The sequence below is a fragment of the Misgurnus anguillicaudatus genome, chromosome 10 (assembly GCF_027580225.2).
Source record: "Misgurnus anguillicaudatus chromosome 10, ASM2758022v2, whole genome shotgun sequence".
Classification (NCBI taxonomy): Eukaryota; Metazoa; Chordata; class Actinopteri; order Cypriniformes; family Cobitidae; genus Misgurnus; species Misgurnus anguillicaudatus.
In genome coordinates, this window is record NC_073346.2 from 110,029 (window position 1) to 132,756 (window position 22,728).

Consider the following 22,728-nt stretch of genomic DNA (forward strand, 5'->3'; position numbering starts at 1 on the left):
TTGAAAATGTGACAACTGTTTGGACAAATGCTTGTTAGCGACTGAAAAATACTGTAATAGGCTAACCTAATCAACCTAAACTGAACACCTGAACAACAAAGTCAGCCGAGTTAGCCCTGAAATGAACAAGGGATAAATCTACTGTGCAAAAAAACTGTGCGTAGGATACTTACTAAAAGTCTACGTACCCATAAAAGCCAAAAACACCAGCAAGCAATGTTCCTTTTATAAATCATAGATCACCTGAAAGTATACATGCGTGAATCTGCCTCATATACACTCCCATTTCTAACCATAAATAGTCAATGCAAATCACTCCCTGAATGCTGATCCTGGCATCAAATTGTTAGTTCGTAAGCTAAATGGACCCAGCCAATACATGCAAGCCATTGTCGTAATCCTCCAGCATTGCAATCACACAGGACACGGGGATCACAGCATTTATATATTTTTAAAGCAGTTATTATATTGTACGCCTTGCCAAAATCACAGCATGAATAGGAGGTACCACTAAAATAAAATAGTGTTTTCTGCTCATTCAGTGCACGCGTCTGATATATATGCGGACTGTTCTCCAGCAGCACAAGCGTTCTCTTCAGCTCTACAAACAGCAGACATATAAAAAAATGAATAATTTTAATGTAAAAACCTTTAACTTGTTCACGTGTGAGTAAATATGTATTTTTAAATTAATGAAATAACTCATGCTTTAGTTTGACAGAATCCGTTTCGTAACAAAGTATTTTTACTTGTGTTTTGTAGAAGTCACTCTGTCGGCTACACAACTCAGAGGCAAACTGTAGGCACTATAACTAGAAGCAGAGGTATGGATGAAAGATAAAGCCTAAAATGCATTCTGTTGTTTCTGAAGCAATAAACGCTTTTGTTTTAATTTAATACATTTTGCTTCTATAGATTAAGCTCACCACATAATAAGAACATCACCTCATTTTTAATGGGAGCACTGGCAACAAGCTTGGAATTGCACAATGAAGGCCTTGATAAAAATTGCTTTGGTAAGTAATTTTCATTTGTGATTGTTGTTATTTCAATTTTTGTATAGTTTTGTGTGTATTGTGCTTTTAATAATCCCAGTCACTTGTTTCTAGTGGCCTGCAAGACATTACCAGAACTAGCCGGTGTGGCCGCATGCGGCACGGAGTGACCAGAGGAAGAGGGTAAGACAGATTAGAATTAGTTTCTGTTTTGTACTGTAATGATGTTCATTATTCTTGTTATATACAACAGTTGTGTTTTCAGCTCTTGGAGCGTACTGGCTTTGGACAAGTGGGCTTCTGAAGGGGATCACCACTGACATGATGTCAGATGAAGAAGATAATGCCGTTGATGGAGTGCTGGGTGGATTGTGAGACCTTCATCATTCTGCAGCCAGGCCCTCAGCAATCTGTCTGCTAAGCTGCAGGTGCAACCGTGTGTGTTCAAACTATGCAGCATTGCATCGCAAACTGCAATCTGAATTGCTGTCTAACAGAATGCCACCGCTTACCTATGACCCTGAGGCAGCAAAAAGGCATTTGATGCCAAATGTGATCCCAAGAACATAATCTCTGGCTATATTTGACTTTTTGTGTGTTTTTGTAATTGCTAGTGATTAATTTATGTGCTTCCTTTAGTGGTTAAAACTTTTGTTTTGCCAATGGGTTGTTTGGGTGTCTGTGACATGAATAAAAACATATGGGGCGGTTTCCCAGACAGAGTTTAGATTAACCCAGGACTAGGCCTTAATTATATTAGGACATTTAAGTAGCTTTTACAAACAAACCTTACCAAAAAATGCTTGGGTGCATTCTGTGACAAAACAGTGGCACTGATATATGATGTTACAGTTTTTTGCGATTGCTATGACAGATTTTTCAATACTTTTAACAAGTTTTCAAAACTCTTAACACAGTTAGCACTACATCCACCTATGTAAGCTATACTATTAACACATTTCTTGTTGGTTTAACACAAAATGCATACAATTAACACAAATTTAAAATGCTTTAACTTCTTTTACAGACAAGCTCAAACAGGACCAAAACAATAGATTTTAAATGTCAAATTTACAAATGCTTTCACAAAGCATGTCAAAACAGATAACATCATGTGCTAAACCTCACTTATAGTCAAAGTAAACAGCTGTTTATATGATGAATTGAAACATAAACATATCCCCTGTATTTTATTCCATTGGGATTGAAAAACAACTTATTGTACCAATGCACATATACTGTACAAATCACAGCTGATTCCCACCTAGGAAACACACTCAAGTTCTTTCAATTGCATGACTATATAGTATACAATAGAGTAAAGGAGGGCCTCTTTAGGTTGATCTTGTGTGGAAAAGGAACAATATGAGCAACACAAAAATAAGACACATGTCTGCACCAGCCAGCGGAAGCCCACCAGGACAAGGGAGAGGTTTTTCTCCAGTCCCACCTGGATGTAATAGATGGTGCATTCCCAGACATCACAACTGAACACTGTCAGAGGTGGATAAGACATGGCAAAAGGTTCTTCACAAGATGCCTTGCCAGGGAAAAATCAGGTGTTATGTGAATGAGAACATGTGGCCAAATAGAAACGCAATAGATTAGATGATGAGATTTTCTTTTTTACTTTATTCTTCAGTGGCTTTTTCTGTTTGTATTTGTTTATTTTTACTTTTTTTACTGTAAATGGAAGTAATATTGAATATGTTTGTTATCTTGCAGTAATGTCCTGTTGTAAATACTGTAAAGTCTTTACTGCAACAATTCTACTTTTTTTCATAAACTGTACTCTAAGATGAATGATTCATTTTTGTCTTGAATTGCTGCAGCAAAACAAACATAATGAATGCATTTACTAAACCCAACTAAACAAAAATATAACTAAGTTTTCAAAAGAAACTGCAGTGCAAAACTCAGTCTATAATCAATACAATCTACTGTTTATTGTATAAGGACAGACTTACACATAAACTTATGCAGTTTTTGTTTTTCCATCTTATGTTTGTGTTTTTCATGACATTGTGTTATGATTGACTAAATGTTTCTGTTGGAAGAGAGCATGTGTTGGTGATCTGGTATAACTAGTTGATTCTGAAACATGTTTACAGTGTTTTTGTAAACAGTGTGAGAGTTTGATTTTGAGGATAAAATTAACTGTTTTGCCAGTTGTGTGTTTTAGGTGTGTTGGTGCGTCAAGAGTTTAGAAAATTTGTTAAAAGTATTGAAAAAAGTGTCATAGCAATCGTAAAAAAACTGTATATGTCAGCAAGGTTTTACTAAAACCTCAAACATGCACTTAGTCTGAGACTAGGATAAGCCCTGTCTGGGAAACTGCTCCATTGTGTTTTAAAAGACAGATAGGGAAGCTGTGTGCACAAGTGAAAATTATTTAGCGCCATGCAGGCTGTCAATCATAGAAGTGGGAGGAACACAGAATCTAGCCAAACAGATTCAATGATACAATGAACACCAAAAACTTGTGAAATCTCGTCGGATGAGCATTGTTTTGATCCTAATCCTACTCCTAAACCTAACCTCAAACTCAACATCTTGTAAGATTTCGACATTTGTTGTATCCCTTCCAGCTAAAACCCTCTCAAAGAAAACACACAAATTAGACTGTTTCTGTCAGATAATAAAAACAGGGTGGAAAAGGTCACAACATTATTATTAGTAATTTTATTATTCCTTTTTTTTCTCCAAATTACTTAATTACAAATGTTTACTTGGCAAAAAAACTTTAGTAATATGTGTACCCCTCAGATAATACATTATAATAATAATAATAAAAAAAAACACTGTTCCTGTCCTCTTTAATGTTCAGTAAGTCACATTTTTATATAGAATATTCAATTTATTTAATACATCAAAAATACATACAAATATGTTCGACTTAGAACAGTTCACAAAAATTACCCCTTTAATGTTATAACTGACCTTATATCCTTGAATGATTCTATAAAAATGAATGGCTCCTAAAGTGTTGCTGGATACAGTACAAAAACTTCCTGGTCTGGAGTTTCTGATAAATACTTGTGACAGTTAGCATTTTATTAGGTCTAATGTAATGTACATTTATAACGCTTACACAATCACAGACGTAGGAAACAAAATGTGGGTGGGTCCAAACATTTACTGGAGTCGAAGCCATTGTCTTGGTTCTGACCCCATGTACACAATCAATACACCGATGATTACAGTACATTTATAACAGTCACATTTGAGCCCACAACTAAAAAGTAAACAAATACTTAAATAGTATAATTTTAGTGAAAACGTTATATATTAAACACCACGTTTACTCAATAAATGGATAACACTATGTATGTAACCCTATTTAACAATGTCCAGTTCAGGTAGGTACCCCCAGGTAGGTAAGTTAACCCCAACTTCCTGATGGTGCAGAGTAAAGCTAATTAACTCTTAAATTAAGTTGGAAAGGCACTAAGAATTTACCAGCTATGACAAATCCTCACTGAGGTCACTGTTAGCAAGACTCATGACATGAGAATCCTGACTCACATCAGTAAAAGTGGTTTAAGAAAAGACAGTTTGTGATTTTCTAAGTATAGTCCTCTTTGCCAGAGTAAAATGTCTGGTTTTCTTCACCTTTGGTGCCCTCCTGAGTTCTTCTGGCATCATGTGGGTAAAGGCGCAGGGCATGAAGTAGCTTTTATGCAGTGGCCCTGAAAAAGTACTAGGTTGGCTGGACAGTGGCAACCAGCGACACAAGGCTTGTAACAAGGGCCAATCTCGTTCCAGTTACTGCAGGTTTTAGTGCAACCAGGTCCACATGTGTCATAGACGGCACTATGTTTGCACTGTGTAGCTACAGCAGAAAAAGAGAAACTCATGTTTAAATGTTTAAGACAAACACTGCTCTATTAGCTTTCATCACACAAGCAGTGTTAGTTTATATCAGGTGTCACTTACTGATACAGCTGAGCTCCGGCCTCCAGTGCACACGTACACCCTCTCTCTCACACGCTCGGCTATACGCTATGAAGGACTCACAATTGCAGTTCTTATGCACTGGGCATTCACACATGTCTGTCACACATGACCTAAGGACACAGGGACATTTGTAGAGACAAATAATAGTAAACATATGAGTTATTACAGATTTATACGTTTAAATATGTCCTATAGTGCATTTTACTCTTACAGCTTTAGTTAAGAGTGTAATGTTGCTGTTGAGCATTAAAAAAGATCTGCAATAATTCAAAGCTTAAACTCCACTCCAAAGGAGACTTTGTCTTTAATATTTAATTAAAGTCCAAATTAAGGTATCCTTGCTACAATGTAATGTCTACAATAGTATATACTGAGTAATACAAATTAAACAACATGCACTTATTATAATGAGGTTAAGCTATTAACCAGTGACACAAGGCTAAGCTTTGGATTTAGTATTTTATTTGCACAGTTTATACTGTTTTGTTTTTTTAAGTACATTTTAATAACACATGTTAAATAGTTAAAGGCGGAGTCCACGATGTTTGAAAGCCAATGTTGATATTTGAAATCACCCAAACAAACATGCCCCTACCCCAATAGAATCTGGTCCTTCTGTTGATAGACCCGCCCCACACATACGCAACCCGGCATTTGATTTGATTTGATTGGCTATAAGTGTGTTTTGGTAGTCGGCCCGTCTCCTTTTCCAACGAATTTTTCAAACATCGTGGACTCCGCCTTTAACAAATGTACTTTATTAAAGCTTTCTACGGCTGTGTTATTAGCTAAAACATGCACATATTACATTGATCTTTGTATGCTGTAATAGGTATTCAGAAACACAGGTCCAAAGTTTAACATTTATCTGAGCAAAGTCTTTGGAACTTAAAGGGGCCCTTCCACATAAAACCTTTTTTTTATATGTGTTAGGTCCATATGTGTTTGTGTTGTAAATGTAAAAATGAACTTCCACCTCCTCTGTTTAACCCTAGCCACTGAAAAGAAATAAGCGGAGAAATCAGGTCAATTAAAAAGTTGCTCAGTGTGACGTGGAATTGATCGAGGTCATTACTATTCATGAGCTCTCCAACTTGAGACGGCACCCACATTATACGTGTAGTTCAGTGAGTTTTTAAGTTACAGCAAGGATGACTGAACGTCAACCGTACCGTATTCGGGTCATTGTTTTTGTCGAGAGACATCATTCCTATCAAACGAGTGAAGCATAACATTTGCTCCGTGTTTGGATGTTCAGAAGAACGGTGGATTTAAAGAGAGACTGCGATTAAAAAGCAATGCTCCTCCATCAATATTGCATCTGGACAGAATGGCGCAGCTTATGCGAGTAAAACACTTTAGTACTAGTTTCGAGGGACACGAATTCACGCAAATTCATGCTGCACACGCGTCGAAAGGGTTTACGATAAAAGACGTGTGTGTGTGTGTGTGTCGAAAGGGTTTATGATAAAATGTGTATGTGTGTAAGAAAGACACATGAGATTAAATAAGTATTGAAAGTTTGACTGCGAAAAACTGTTATCCAATCATAGCAGTGGCCGTTAACTTCCAAGTCGTCAATGCGGCTGATCCCTCAAAATTGATCATTTCTCGAACCAGATTCAAAACCAGGGTACAAAATGGCCTATTACTTATTGCTTTTGATGTTTTTTGATGTAAAAACCACGCGAACGTCATAAGTAGACCTCAGACAACAGTATAAAACAATAAAAACGACAGAGGAAGGGCATCTTTAACAGTATTTAAATGAGATAAGGTAACTTCAGGTAATGAATTTTAGGTAAGTCACCTGTAAAAGGAGTGGAAGTCCACAGCAGAATGACACTTCTGAAACTCCCATGACTTTAGTGTTTGGCATGCTCTATGTGCACGAAGCTTCACTTTTACTGTGGCAGGACACAGAATGGACAGAGGCCTGCGGTTTGGTGTTTCACACACCTCATTGTCCTCTACACGCCACGACTCTGCAAATTCAGCCACATCAAATTTGAAATTGCCATCTCCACCTAGAGTGTCGTCTTGCCTGTGGCCATTGTAGTTTCCACACAGCCCACAGAGTCGCTCCTTTAGATGTGGTGCTGCGACCACCTCCACCAAGCTGTCTCCATCCCATGTAATCTCCAATCCTAATGGGACACAGTCAAGATAAATAAGAACACAAAAAGACCATGACAAGTGCTGCATTTGAGAAGCATTTTGCTCTTTGTTATTTATTTTTTATTGTTGTCTTCATGGCAGGGCCGTGCACAGGGTGGTGGCCCGGTGGCTAGAGCCACTGCCCCTCTGCCCTAATCGGCTGAGGTGCCCCTCTCACCAACCCGTCAAAATGTTCTGTTACCGCTCGTCTAAAGATACACCGTTTCCGGTAATCCACTTCGTGATTTCCCGCCCGCTCCGCAGCATCTCTCACAATCTGTGTCCACTCTTTGAAGGGCGGAGATGACAGTTTGTTGTATTAACAGGTAGATTCAATACATTACCTCAGCTGTTCAGCTGCTGAATTAGTAATTTGGTAGTTTGAAGCCGAGAGAGGTCATGTATTATATTTATGTTTGCTTGCTTGTTTTCTCGTGATCACGACATTAAAGCTGATGTGTAGCCTACTCAATATAACGTGTTGTTATTTTTAGACAGCAAATGCATATTTTGCTAAATTAGCATGGATGAACAAATGAGATTTTACATGGATCAGGGATTCGCTCAAGACGAAATAGATTTGTCAATAATTTGTCAATAAAATGAAATAGATTTGACAATTTAATTAGTGGTGAACCTTCTTTAACTCTTTCCCCGCCATTGACGAGATATCTCGTCAATTAAGAGAAAACGCTTCCCCGCCAATGACGAGATTTTCCGTCTTTCCACAATACCGCTTTTATCCACCAGGTGGCGCACTTCCGCAACTTATACAACCCGGAAGTATTGCCCTCTGACAAGCATGTCCGTGTCTGCTTTAAAATCGCTCTGAATGGGAACTCTATGAAAAGTCTGTCACAAAAATGGAATAACCTCTGCTTTTTGCTCAAAATGTGGTGTTTTTGCAGAAACCTACCCATATTCAAAAGCTGATTACAAAAGAACTACTCAAGGTAGGATGAAAAGTTTTTTTTTGTTTGAAAGCAGAGGGTCTGTTCTTTCATCTGGTATATTGTATGTTTATATATCTGAAGAAGAACATTTTCTGGAAGGGATTAAACTTTGGTGAAAATCATGAAAAACGCTGGCGCTGGCTGGCAACTTTTTTAAAAAATGCTGGCGGTGAAAGAGTTAAAGTAACTCCATGATATGTTTCTACTTTAACCATGCACTTTAATGGAATGACTTAAAGTCAACAAACAGTCACAAAACCAACTGTAAAGTGTTCATGGTTGTCAACTACAATGCACACTTTTTTAGATTGTTGCTATTTATTCAAATAAACAATTAAATACTATTGAAGATAGAAACGTGTACATTATTACTTTAGACATGGTTCCTAAATTCACGAACAGCAAACATTAAACTTTATTTATTTGTTAGGTTTATCTGCAAACAGCTACACACATGTGGTAACCCCAACTTATGGACAGGAAATTACATTATGGCATTTGGATTATCATGTCAGGATAACGAGAAAACTTCTTTTGTTATTTCGAGATCATAAGAAAATTAAGTCGTGATCACGAGAAATCAAGCAAGCAAAAATAAAAGAAGACCTCTCTCGAGATAGAGTTGAAAGGGATGCTGCAAAGTCAGTTCAACATTGCAAACATAGATTCAAAGCTTTAGCATGGTAATCATATAGTATATTAAGCAGTTTTGTCACATGTTAATTCTTGTTATTTTCCATTATAAGCACTTCTCTTATTTGATACTAATCTATAACACATTATATTTACAATATTTTGTTGAAACCATATAAATTGTGCCCCCCCAGTGCCACCTTTTTGGTTTGGGCCACTGCCCCTCAAAATGTCTGTGCATGGCCCTGCTTCATTGTCTCATATTACTTAAAGACATAATAAGTTATTTGGATAAATGACTTTCCAATGACTTTGGATAAATGATTTCAACCAAAGACGACTTTGACATTCTCACAGGGTTTCCAGAAAAGTGTACGAAAAACATCAGACATTTAGCCAACAGTCTGTGGGCGTGACGTCTGAGGCTGAGACTAATGGGTACACAGTTGGTGGTATCTACTGACTTCCATAGTAGGAAAAAATACAGTTTTTCTCAAGTCGCTCTGGAGCATTTCTTAGATTAGAAATACATTTTTTGAAACTCTATGTTCAATCTCCACATCATCGAGTTGTGGACAACATAAAAAGCTAATTCTAATTGATTTAGACAAATTGCAAACACTTTGATACAATGAAGCAGAGGATTATGCACAATTGTTCGCTGTTTCCTACATTTTCAATTGCTTATGTAATTAAAATTGGGCGGTGCGCCCAGGTAAATTGCGACCCGCCCAGGTAAAAAAAATCACTTTACGAATTTCCGTATTTTCTGAACTCGACTGGATGACCCGTGTTTTGGAGAGAGCGAGAGAGAGAACGCGCGAGCGAGAGAGAGAGAGCGCGCGCGAGAGATATAAAGGTGGGGCCGGGTGACCGCGTGAAGATGATGCACGCGTCATAAACTCATCATCCAGCGCGGCAAACTGGATCAACTGCAGCACATACTGAGGTAACTGAGCAGCCAGGGAACTACACTGCGACCAAAATGGTCGCATATGTTTATGTGCATATGTGTTTATAGCATCCAAGTTGGCTTCATTTTGCGTGCAAGCACGTTGTGTCTCTCCCGTTGAGTGTCCGTTCACGTGCTCTCTGTTTCTCAATGAATTGGGTGCGACGCGAAGCAACCTCAGTGTCACATTGTATCCTTTCATGTTTCTGAACTTGAGCAGAGTTTTACCATTAGAGGTCTTTCTTCACTGAGGACGCGGGACCCGTACGGTTCCGGGTTTATATTTTAAATGGTCAGCCGGGTCGGTCCTAGTTCATTACTTCGGGTCCCAAGTCTGATTAATATTGTGTGTAAAATCGAGTCGATCGGAGAACGGCCGCTAGCGCAAAGCTGGAGTGCTGTTTCAGCGTGCCTCCGGTTTCTTTGGCGATAACAGCTGGCTCTTGTCACGACCACGCGCCGCTTCATTTTTTCTTTATCCCATTTTTTTATAATCTTACAATTAATAGACCATATCTTTACTAAAATCTAAACAGTTTGCACAGAGATTGTAGCAAAAAGCAGTGCTAATACTGAATGAGCAAAGCTCTAGCTGACTCAGGATATAAAAAACGCAAAGCTGTAATGTAAAGTCTGTCATCGGGACAGCAAGTAGACTTTTAAATCTGAAATAATGAGTGGATTAAGCTTTTTTTAATCGGCAAAAGAGAAATAGAAAGCAGAAGCAGTAAAAGTGCCTAACTAGAAATTATTAACATTATAACATCAGTCACACTTATAATCTATAGACCTGCACTGTCTATTAATATACTGTACATAGTATTGTATATAATTGAGTTTGATAAAAGGGGTCATCAAATTGCTTCATATATCAGTGCAAAAACATAAAGTGTTTTCGTGGTGCTTTAACAAACAGTGTCAGCTTTGTTTATGGCAAAGAAAGTTTGGGGTGGTTAGATTAATGAACTATAATGTGAAATTAATATTAATGTTTAATAAATCAAAGTATTGTGTTGTGTCACACATTATTAGTTCTTTGTCACATGTATAGTAGACCATTTTTTGTCGGTGGATATAATGATTGCCCTTTTCACGAGCTACCACCACAAGTAAATTTCAGATCTGTGGGAAACACTGCATATACAGTAATTGTGTACACGTGGTATATTGACAACATGGCTAAACATTTTGACTGTCTTGTTCATGAACAACAAGGACTTGACATTTTGATGGGACTGAGATGTTCAGTTATGTAAACATTTACTTTTGAGAGATGAACTAAAGATTTTGAAAAAGTTACAGCGGGACAGCAATGATGTTGTGCAGTTTAACTAACTGTCTCAAGCAAAACTCAATGCTGCGAACTTTGAATATTTTTGAGAATTCAATGTTTAGCTGATCATGATAACCGGTCATTATTTTCCACGTGAACACGACTGATTCTCTTCCTCAATGGAACATTTCAACCAAAGACGACTTTGACATTCTCACAGGGTTTCCAGAAAAGTGTACGAAAAACATCAGACATTTAGCCAACAGTCTGTGGGCGTGACGTCTGAGGCTGAGACTAATGGGTACACAAAAAATAAAAAGGTACACAGCTGTCACTGGAGCAGTGCCCTTTAAAAAAAGGTCCTAATATGTACATTTGAAGCACCAATATGCACTCTTTGCGTACAAAGGAGTACCTTTTTAAAAGGGCACTGTCCCAGTAACAACTTTGTAGCGTGTGTAACTGTTGCTTACCATCTTTTATTAAAATAATTTATTTGTGTTCAACAGGAGAAACAAACTCATATACACACACAAAAAAACTTTTGGACATCGGTTGCTCATGATTGAATTAGGTTTTCTTAAAATAAAATGAACATCAATTAAAATTAATGACATTTTTAGATTAAATTACGTAGATCCAACAACTTAAATATATATATATATAATTTTAAGAAAACTTAATTCAATCATGTGCAACCAGAGATATTTTTCAGTGTAGGTTTAGAACAGCATGTAGGTAAGTAAATGGCTTTGTCATAGTCTAGGCAAATTTAAAATTCCCAAATGAAACATTTGTCATCATTTAGACATCTGCATGTTATTTACACTAGCACAGTGTTATAGATTTTGCCTAACGTTTACTTTGCATAATCGCAAATGTTTTCAACAATTTTAATTCAGAGAATTCAGTTTTAACAAGCACTCTGCATAAGTTATAAGACCTGCTATAAGGTCGGTTTTCAATGGCATCATGCCAGAGTTATCCTTAGTTGCCCTTTTGCTGCCATAGAAACCATAGGTGTGTTTAACCTCATGCGGCGCTGCACAGACCAATCGGCATGTGACATCAAAGTTTCGTAAGAGTGATTCAAAAGCAGTACTCTTGTCATACTTTGATGTCATAAGCTAATCAATCGGTGCAGATCTCTAGCTGCAAAAGTGACATAATGCCTAACCACTGACAGGAGCAGCATACATCAGAAAATTGGCTGCTGAACTGGCATGTCAGTCCTACCTGCGATGGTGGTGAGCTTGAGCAGATATCCATCCAGGTCAATGTGGACACCAGTACTGTGGAATGGCAGAGAGATGCGCATGCCGTTCTGACGAACAGTAAGATGTTGGTGAAGGCTGATGCTCAGGCCAGATGTGTGCAGCTCCACTGACTTTGTCCAGGAAAAAGAGCGTGTGCGACGTGCTTCATTCTTTACGAGCACGGTGAAGCTGGCCGCTGGGGAGCAATCTTTAGTGAGCACATATTTACATGTGCCCTGAAAGTTAAAGGTGCGCCCGTCAAAAGTGTTATAGTGAGGGTCTCCAAATACTGTACAAACGCCTGGCTCTGTAGTTATGGAGAGTAAAAAGAAAAAGGACATAATTTATTATTTTCACAGTGACTGCAGAAGTGATTTTTAGAATGGAATGAAATCATAATCTACAGTATAGTCTTCTTTCAACTTACTGTCAGTACAAACAGGACAGCAGCCAGTGCGGTTTAGAATCTTATTCTAAAAGACAAAAGATCATGACGAGACAGAGATAAATATGTTTGTTTAAATCTATAAGCCAGTTTCATAGAGCACACATTCTCTTATCTGATCCTCAAAATCAAATATGTTTAATAGGCTGTCAAAACAGTTTAGGGCTGTCTATTCTCTCTGATCATTGTTGAGTCAAATGAAATGGAAGACACATCAGACGCACCAAGAATATATTTTCATGGATATTATTTTGTAGCATTTCTTTGTTTAGAATTGTGGTAACTTGTAAGAAATGTAAAATGTAAAGTACTGTAATTAAAAAAGCAATTGAGTGTTTACATTTAATACATTTGCACAAAATTAAAAATAGCAAAAATGTTCATATTTTTTCTATGTGCAACAGTATTGACTCTTTTCAACAAATTTCATATATTTATCAAATTTGACCTTCAGGGTTGACTGTCATGGTGGAAAAACAAATAAATATTTTGACCTGTGTGGCTCGCACCAATGACAAAATACTTTATATTTTGGGGGCCTTGGCCAAATTACTGACACAAAAACTAGGTTTTGAAGCATGAATGAAATGTGTTGGGTGAGTAACTACATTTCACAGACATGCGATAAAGTTCTAAAGCTGCAGCAAACAATTATGACATTTGCACTCACAGTTTAGAGAATGTTAAGACGGTTTCGAAAAATGTGTCAAAGCAATTGAGAAAAACTGCAATGGATTCTGCCAACAAACCTGTATTTCTGAATGGCCTGAGGCCAGGGTTAAGCAGATTTGAAGTAAAAGTATTTAATGTGCAAAATACGTGCTGAAAGCATTCGATTAATTTCATTATCTTATTTTTGACAGAGGTGTCGTTTAGTGGCTTTTGCATCTGAGCTCATCATACATACATATATACAGACAGACACACAGATATAGATATATGTAGCATTGCATACTAGGTACATTAACATTACAAATTTGCTACATTAACTTTACAAACTTTGAAAAATGTGACATACCAAAGGACAGCTAATGATGGGAACACAATTCTTCGGCTGACATTCTATATTTCCCTTAACACAGGTGCACAAAGAACAGTTAACAGAGGACCACCTATCACCATCCTAAACAGAAAAGAAACACAAAACACAGTAAAGAGCAGTTATTTTTTGATTTCATATAAAGCCATTCGTCCACAGTTCCATAGTTGGCTATACTGGCAGTGGTACTGGCCAAAATATTGGAAAAATATTAACCCACAATATGTTCATGTTAGGAATTAGCAGGAAGCAAACCCAAGCGCAGACATACAGTAGATGTAACAAAACACTTTATTTAATAAAATAAAAATAAAAAAACCCACGATGGGGCAAACAACAAACAATAAACTGAACAGAAGACAGGACAAACACTGGACTATAATAACTAGACTAGACTAGACTAGACTACAAAGACAATAACAAGAAACTTGACTATGACTTAACTAAACATTACTTCAGGTACTCACAATGACAGGACAAAACGAATCAGCAAAGAACACCAAACACAAGGACTTTAAATAATAAGAACTAATTAGGGGAACAGATGAAAATCATAACAGGTAAGGGATCGGGTAAAAAGTGACGAGACACTGTAAATACGTGGTTAGCATCAACAATACAGACCATGCATTCCCCACACAAAACATTGAACTGTCAGAACCCTGCCATACTGACTAAACATTAAAAATGAAACACGGGCTGTTTCTCAATTCCAAGAATGCAAAGAACGGACTTGTGTTCTCGTGGAGACTGGTCTTGCCAGGCGACCTCGAAAGAACGAACTCAGAAGGTCGCGAGAACACAGAACGCATCTGTGAGAATTGAGATTTGTGCGATCTTCCTGCTGGTCACGTGACCTCCCCAGATTTCAGCGCGCAAGTCTGCACTCGATGCATCCTCGATATCAATTTCATGCGTCCTCTGTACTTGTGTTCTTGAGAATTGGAATTGAACTTCGACTGTTAAGGATGACGTAGAGCGAGGACACAAGGACGCAAGATCGCTGAAGAATGCATATTGAGAAACAGCCAAGGTTCTGGCAGGATCATGACAGTTCAGTCATTTGGCCAGGAATAAAACTGGTCCGTGAGCATGAATTTCTCCCAAGATTTAATCTCCTCTTCTTTAACATGATGAAGTTTGCCACTGTTGCGTATACAGCATATCTTTTTGACTCTATAAACTGATGAGAAAAAAAAACATGAACTAAATTGAGCTGGGTTTTGTACCACTGTTCTCAGCAGAGCCGTAAATTTGCTACAAAGTTGAATCAACTATCAACTTTGAAACGTTAAACCTTTTGGTGAACTAAATTTAATGAATATTTGAACTGATTCAAGCAGACTACTACTGAGCTGAAAAGTGTTTTGAAAAGTTATGATCGTTGAGTACATAAATTGTCATTTATACTTCAAAACATACATTTATTACCAAAGCGAAAATAATGAGATTTTCTTAAAGACACTTTTAATAATTAATTTACTTTATTATATAACTTTAATGCTGCTTTGAAACAATCTGTATTGTGTAAAGCATTATATGAATAAAGGTCACTTGACTTGACCTGCACAAGACACCAGTTTTATAACCAGTCCTTTGTCATGCCATTATTTTTCCATGCATTTATTCATTTGTTGATGTACTTAAATGACTCACCCTATAGATCTTGTTCTTTACCCTACAGTACTTCACATCTTCCATTATCAGATGAGACTGGCACTCTTCACAGCATGCATGGCCTTGACAGCTGCCGGCCGGCGAGCACTTCTTTTTGCACACCACTGTAGAGTCCACACACATGCAAGCTGTACAGTTGTCGTAGCTGATGGATGTATCATTCTCATAGACATCACTGTGGAACAGACAGCTGCCAGGCGACAAGTCAAACACCTTCCTCTGACCTAGTGAACACAAACATGAATATCTGCATATTTTATATTTCACATGAAAAGTACGTCAGGCCAGGTTGTCCAGGACAGGATTACATTTGTTGTTTACAAGATCTTCCTTGAATTACGATTAAAGATGGTGCTTGCATTGCCAGACTGTACAAATCAGAACTTCATAATTAAAGATACTAAGAATTGACATGACACTAAGAAAGCAGAATTCTGACAGTTAAACCTTAAAGGTGTATGCTTAACAGTGAGTTCCCTTTCAGTCGGTCACTACGACGTCACAAGAGTGATTTCCCTAAAAGAGCAGCACGAGTTGAATTTTTGTCATGTGTCACGGCGAGTGCGTCTTTTAAAAGATGTAATTTCAACCGTGCAGTTCCAGATGTGGCAAATATATGGGTCCCCAGGATGACCATGATCATTATCTCTCATGCCTGGAGAGCACACTGAGGCTGTGTTTGTGGAGGGTTTATACTCCGTCGGAGAGCATGACCATCTTGGATTCATGGAGACAGTTTCATACATCACCCCCTTCAGTTGCCGACCCCCGTTAAAGGTGCGGTGGCAAACCTCCGAAAGGACGATCTCCGTATAACAGTGCCGAATCGGTCCGCCGGCTCGACCAGTAGCTCCCAGCACCCTGATCCACAGCCAGTTGGGTGCCAATGAAGACGAGTGACGTGTGTTCCACGATGCCCCAGACCCCTGTCAGTCCTCACGAGGATTCTATATGTGTTGCAACATATGCCACTGTGGCATGCTGCGTGTTTCATAACATCGCCATATGACATGGATGTCTCTTGCAGGCATGATTGGCCAAGGACAAAAAAGAAGGAAGAAACCCAAAACCACCTCCAGCACCTGGAGACGAAATGCACACAATAACATAAACAAAAAATACATTATAATCATTATAATTATTTAATTCTGACAGACAATTTACACTTTTTAAATGTTACCATTTTACTACTGAAACACTGTTTAATTAAATGGGTGGATAAAGGTGCAAAGCTGTAACAAGTGGCATCTCCTTAATTTTATTCTGCTATAATCTGTTCATCAGTGGCAAGGCCATACAACATTTTAACTGAGTGGACCTTGGAATTGGGTGGACCTGAAGGTCTACATGTAATTTAAAATTACTTAATTTTACAACATAGTACTGGGTAAATGAATTGCATTACGGTTTGTGAGTCATGGGTAGAATAATTCTCAGATAAGCAAAAAATAAAATAACAACAAATCAAGAACTTACAAGCATATAAAATATAAAAGAAGATACACATAAAGTTAGGTCTAACAGTAGTATTTAGGTATAGAAATATTATCAAATGAATAATAACACTGTTTTCATTATATAAATTAAATATAATTAATCTTTTTAAAGCTATAGAAGTGATTTCCTTTTTGGCTTCTGTAGTTTGATTAGCATAGTGATACAAACATAAGCATCTCTTATAAGAGGGACTGTCCCTTTAAGAACGAATAAGCACGGATCACAGACACATCTGATTTCTTTCTGAACTCATAATAAATATTTTATGAGAATACTTGTCAAGACTGTGGTATTACAAAATAAGTTGTGTGTATATGTGTTTGCGGGCTTTTTGAAACGCGCGTCTCTGTGCGTGGGCTTTTGAGTTTGTGAAACAGCTTACTTTAACATCTTTGTCACTCAAATCACTTAAATATTAACATTTGCAAGGCTTATAAACATATGCAAATGATAAACTTTCTGTACTTCTACATAAATAGTTATATCTGATTTCTGATTACTTGACTGATGGGATTAGTTTCATGTATGCGTGATGTATTTTCTGACTGCGTGGACCAGTCGTCAATCTGTCAAGCATTAACCAATTTGTATTAACACTATTTCATGCAATATTTTGCAACTTTAACATGTTTACATTTACGTGTTTACAGTAGGCTAGTAGACCAATGTGACTTACAAGCGAGGAGTATTTCCATCATTCGTTCCTATCCATTCCAATAAAATCCTTTCAGGTCACTTTGCAATGTCAGTCTATGTATACATGTTGTTTTAACTTATATCATTAAAACTTCAGAATTCTACAGTGATAATGTTTTACAGCGTTTTGTGTCTTATACTCGACTGATGTCCCGAATGTAGTCGCTCTGCGCATCCTCAACAAGCATGCGTATGACGAAGAACACAGAAATGTCTGGGATACATGTTGGACGACGGCGAAGTGCGCGTCTACAAACAACGCATACCCCCCCCACCATCGCAATAGTAAAACTCATCGGATTTACAGGATTTAGACAAGTCATCCCATCAAGGTCCGAAAATACGGAAATCCTTATTTATACAAAAAAAAAAAAACACATCCCTGCTCTTGGCCCTAAGGATAGAGGATAGATTACAGGACATTAGAAGGCATGAAGCTGAAATGCATGTGCCGATGCCAATTACAATTCTCAATCGATTTGGTACATTTCTCCAAACTCCAAACTTTGTAATTGTCCTAAACAGATGGTAAATTCCATCTTACATAATTTTCTCACAACACTGTGCACAAAATTCCCAAATGTTATCACAGCAGTTCATACAGCCAACCAAAACTTATATCGGGAAAAACATTTGCAGATTTTTCATTAGTTTTTAAACAGATCACAAGCATTTTTGTACTATTTACAAAACTCTGTGAACTGTAAAATAGTCAGTTGCACACCTTATCAATTAACCCCAAATTGATATCTGATAAGTTAGGAATCAACCCAACATAGAAAAAGCAAATGTCCTAATTGCCCGAGCAAACATGGCCGTCAGGGTCGAACACAGGTACCGAAACCCTACCCGCAGAAGGGAGCGGATCCGAGTCGGCCCCCTCTCTGATGCCGTGACAGACACAGAATCCTTGTGAGGACCGATAGAGGACTAGAACGTTGTAGAACACGCGCCACCAGTCTCCACTTGCACCTCCGGCTATGGGAGCAGGGTGCTGAGAGCCATTGGACGAACCAGCAGACCGATTTAGCACTGTTATACGGAGATCGACTTGCCAGAGTTTTGCCATTGCACCTTTAACAGGGCACCAGAAATGGGGGTGATGTTCCCGGAGGTATGAAACCTGTCTCCGCAAATTCAACTTGTGCTGCTCTTTTAAGAAAATCACTCTTAAATGCTGTGCTGACTTGATGAAGTGCAACACACACAGTTGCACAACTTAAAGGCGTTCTAAGCGTATCTGTGTGTTGATTTTTGAAATATGTTTTCAAACAAACTGAGCGTAGTTAACTCCTCCCCCTCCCTTCCGTGCTTTCATGAACGCGCCCAAACCTGACCCCCAAATCCTTCTTGTCGTTTATTGGCTGGAACACTTTGTTTTGTTTTGTGGTTTGGCCACTGTGTTTATATTGAAGTTTGTGTAGCCTGGGCTGTCTACAGAGATCGCGCTTTTTTACAGTTTGATCAGCGGACAGGCAGCAAGCAGATAGTGAGGAGATGTTTGCTGTATGTAACAAAAAACGTTTTATGGTCTAAAACGTGTGAATTCACTTAGAGTGCCTTTAAGTTTAAAACTGATAGTAAAGAGGTGGAAATCCGCGAGCCTCCGCTGAAGGGCTCTTTCTCTAACAACCCCAGCACGCAGTGTATCCAACGAGCAGAGAGAGAGCATGATCTGCCAGCTAAAATAGTGATTTGGTATTCGCACCTGCCTCTCGTTAAATACTCGCATGGCGGGGCGGCGCCGGCAGATACAAATACCTGCATGCCAAGTTCATAGGCGTTTTAGAAGGTTCTCAAAGTAGATTGGTCCTGCGGAGCGTGTTCCCAATTTGACGGTCACTAAACGTCACACGCGATGGCTGATTTTATGGTTATTTAAGAAAAGGAAGTACCAGAGAGCATTTCTAACGATCGAAATAATCCCTTAGAGAAAAGTGATGCGCATTTATTAGGAGAATAGCGGTTTGATCGTCCGTCAATCTAAAGTGCTTCAAGTTTACTTTACTTTAAGGTTTTATACATGCGGCACTTTACAGTCTGTTATTTGCGATGTTTCATTGTACACAAATCCGCCGTCTGTTGAGCTGCGTGCGTTGATTTGTTTATGCTGTGAGATTTTGTAACTATAGCAACAGCTTCTCCATTACCGTGTTTTGGCAAAGACTACCATACTCACTATAAACACTTAGGTAAGGGTGAAAGTTAAGACATTTGTTGCAACGCTCTTAGTGAAATCCCTTACCTCAGGGATTTTTTCTCCCTCAGGAAAACCCTCACTTAAGGAGTTTCATGCAACCAGGCACAGGTTGATTGTTGATGTCTTTACAACAAAAACATTGAGCCACTAAAAGAAAATAACTCACCACGACATCTAGGGCAGCACTGACCAGACACAGTGTGACTGAGGTGTGATGGGCATGACAGAACACTTAGGTAAGGGTGACAGTTAAGACCTTTGTTGCAACGCTCTTAGTGAAATCCCTTAGGTACCTTTGTTGCAACGCTCTTAGTGAAATCCCTTACCTCAGGGATTTTTTCTCCCTCAGGAAAACCCTCACTTAAGGAGTTTCATGCAACCAGGCACAGGTTGATTGTTGATGTCTTTACAACAAAAACATTGAGCCACTAAAAGAAAATAACTGACCACGACATCTAGGGCAGCACTGACCAGACACAGTGTGACTGAGGTGTGATGGGCATGACAGAACTGGACACACCACTTTATGACACATGCTTTGTCCTCCCTAGGAAACACACACAACATGGGTGATTTTACACAAATACTCATGTTGCTGTAAAACATTAATAAAACAGCATTATATTGACCACAACTGATTTTTTGTGTTTTTGTTAATCATGAAATGCTTTAAGTGTTTTTAAGTGTTTATTGCTGAAGTTATGCTTAGAAAAGGAGGGACTCTCTATAAAGTTTCACACTACATGTGTAAGCGGCACGTTAGTGTCACCTAAGCACTGTGTAGGGAGAGCGTTTGCAGCGTGTGCCCATTGTTCTTTCACACCAGCAGCATTTGCAGCCGTACCACAAGTTTAGCAATCAAGTTCACAATACACTAAGTCCTAACCAGTGACGAATCAACAGCACAACATGCAATAAAAGGTACATAAATACAATTATTATTATTATTATATTATATTCACATCCCTGCTCACCGGCACATTTCCATCCCCCTTTAACCAAGTCCTGGTCACTCCACTGTAAATCCTCAGTTCTGATTTTGTTAGACCTGTTGGCAAGACAATAATCAGATCCTACTAGCCACCTTATCATTGCTAGAGATCAAAGGTACTCCTCTGCAACGGTATAAATCTTATCTCTCCAACAGATTCTTCAGGGTGTCTTGGAGGGGTGCGCAGCTCACCAGATGGTCACTGGTGTCCCTCATGGATCAGTGCTTGGTCCACTCCAGTTCTCCATCCACACAACATCCTTAGGACCTATCATCCAGGCACATGGTTTCTCCTACCACTGATATGCTGATGACACCCAGATCTTCTTCTCATTTTACCCAGATGATCCAACCATAACATCACGCATTAAAGCAAGCTAAGCAGACATCTCGGCTTGGATGAAGAAACACCACCTCCAGCTGAACCTAGCGAAGATTCAAGATACAGCACAACCCATCCATTCAACTTGGCAACACAACTCCATCCAAAACAGCCAGAAACCTTGGTGTAGTCTTTCATGACAAACTCTCCTTCATTGATTACATTACCAAGACAAGTGCAGTCATTTCGATTTGCATTATACAATATCAGAACGATATGCCCATTCCTTACGGAGCATGCTGCACAACTCTTGATCCAGGCCCTGGTAATCTCTAGGCTGGACTACTGCAATGGTCTCCTTGCTGGCCTTCCTGCAAAGTCTATCAAAACTCTCCAACTGGTTCAGAACAGAGCAGCTCGGCTCATCTTCCAGGATCTCAAAAGGGTTCATGTAATGCTGCTCTTCATCTCTCTCCACTGGGTAGCAATTAAAGCCTGTGTCAGGTATAAGTCACTACTACTTACTTACAGAATTTTCACTGGTACTGCACCGGCATACTTTCACACCTTCCTACATTCCTACACCCCATCCAGAACATTACATTCAGCAAATGAGCAGCACCTTGTCATAACCTTCACAAAAGGGCACTAAATCACGTTCCGCCTTATTTTCATTAACTACTCCCTGCTGGTGGAATGAGCTTCCTGTATGAAGAAAACTCATCTTTTCCAAAAATACTTGACAAATTGATATTGACTGAATTTCCACCTCTTCTATCTTAAATTTGTCGTTTAGGAAAAAAGCGCCTGCTTAATGCCTAAATGTAATGTAAATGTTAACAAGACAAGAGTTACATTCAAGCTGTTTTAAAGCATGAAGAAATGACTGTCATAGAGAAATCTTTTACACATGCTATTGAGCATTGAGCCCTGAAAAAAGAATCAGATGTCAGAGGTGACTGCTAGAATGAGCTAAGTAAGAACAGCATTATTGCAGACATACTTACCACACATTTGCATTTGATACATGGATTCCCTTCAGGGTAAAACTCCTCTTGCTCCTTATATAAATGCCCCTCAAAAATACAGCCTGTAAACATTCAGAGTATGCCGAGATGAGAATCTGGATGAAGAGTACTTTAGCTAACACAGATATACAGTTTTTATCATATTTGCAGACAAACCTAAGACCTGAGCAAATGTTTTGCACAAAAATATGCAGAATGCTGTTTAAAACATTTTGATTACACCTTTATTTCAACAAACAGTTATGATAACACAAACCTGGACAAGATGGGCAGCATTTCTTGGGGTGGATTTTAGGGTTCTTACAGTGAATAACACACCTGATATCTGCTTCAGTGATGACACCCTCCTGTCCACAAAAAAAAAATAAATTAATCTCAAGGAAGCTTTCAATTTTAACTTGCTATTTGATGTGTTTATTTAATATGGTAAAAATGAAAACATACTGTGCCTACATAGACTCACAGACAGACTTTGGGGGGTGGCAAGCACAAACATGAACCTGACTATGCATAGATGTTGACATTATTGATGTCTGACCTCACCAGTCTGAGGTAATTTTAATAAAGATAACTTTAAAGAGGTGTGTAAAAGTCAAAAAACACTGTCAAACACTATAATATGCTCTGGTCTCCTACTGGGGGGATGACATACAGTAG

At 38.5% G+C, this 22,728-nt stretch overlaps 1 protein-coding gene and 1 long non-coding RNA gene across 4 annotated transcripts in view; one reads left to right on the top strand and one right to left on the bottom strand.

Annotated features, from left to right (window-relative positions):
• The first annotated feature begins 741 nt into the window (after window positions 1-741).
• LOC129447776 (uncharacterized) lies at window positions 742-1,843 on the top strand. The gene is made up of 4 exons (XR_008645569.2): window positions 742-824; window positions 916-1,016; window positions 1,110-1,178; window positions 1,261-1,843. It is a non-coding gene; the product is annotated as an uncharacterized lncRNA (long non-coding RNA).
• Window positions 1,844-3,810: 1,967 nt separating this feature from the next.
• The window catches only part of bmper (BMP binding endothelial regulator), a 56,597-nt gene continuing 37,679 nt past the window's right edge, over window positions 3,811-22,728 (bottom strand). For 2 of the 3 annotated variants that reach the window (XM_055209693.2, XM_055209694.2), the window contains 10 exons: window positions 22,328-22,418; window positions 22,051-22,133; window positions 20,178-20,277; window positions 15,317-15,561; window positions 13,640-13,744; window positions 12,604-12,649; window positions 12,157-12,483; window positions 6,763-7,099; window positions 4,932-5,062; window positions 3,811-4,827 (listed from right to left, as the gene is read on the bottom strand). In XM_055209693.2, coding sequence (XP_055065668.1) covers window positions 4,637-4,827; window positions 4,932-5,062; window positions 6,763-7,099; window positions 12,157-12,483; window positions 12,604-12,649; window positions 13,640-13,744; window positions 15,317-15,561; window positions 20,178-20,277; window positions 22,051-22,133; window positions 22,328-22,418 — 1,656 coding nt within the window. In that variant the 3' untranslated portion in view covers window positions 3,811-4,636. The remainder of the gene's footprint in view (window positions 4,828-4,931; window positions 5,063-6,762; window positions 7,100-12,156; window positions 12,484-12,603; window positions 12,650-13,639; window positions 13,745-15,316; window positions 15,562-20,177; window positions 20,278-22,050; window positions 22,134-22,327; window positions 22,419-22,728) is intronic. The other variant, XR_008645576.2, reaches the window with a different exon arrangement.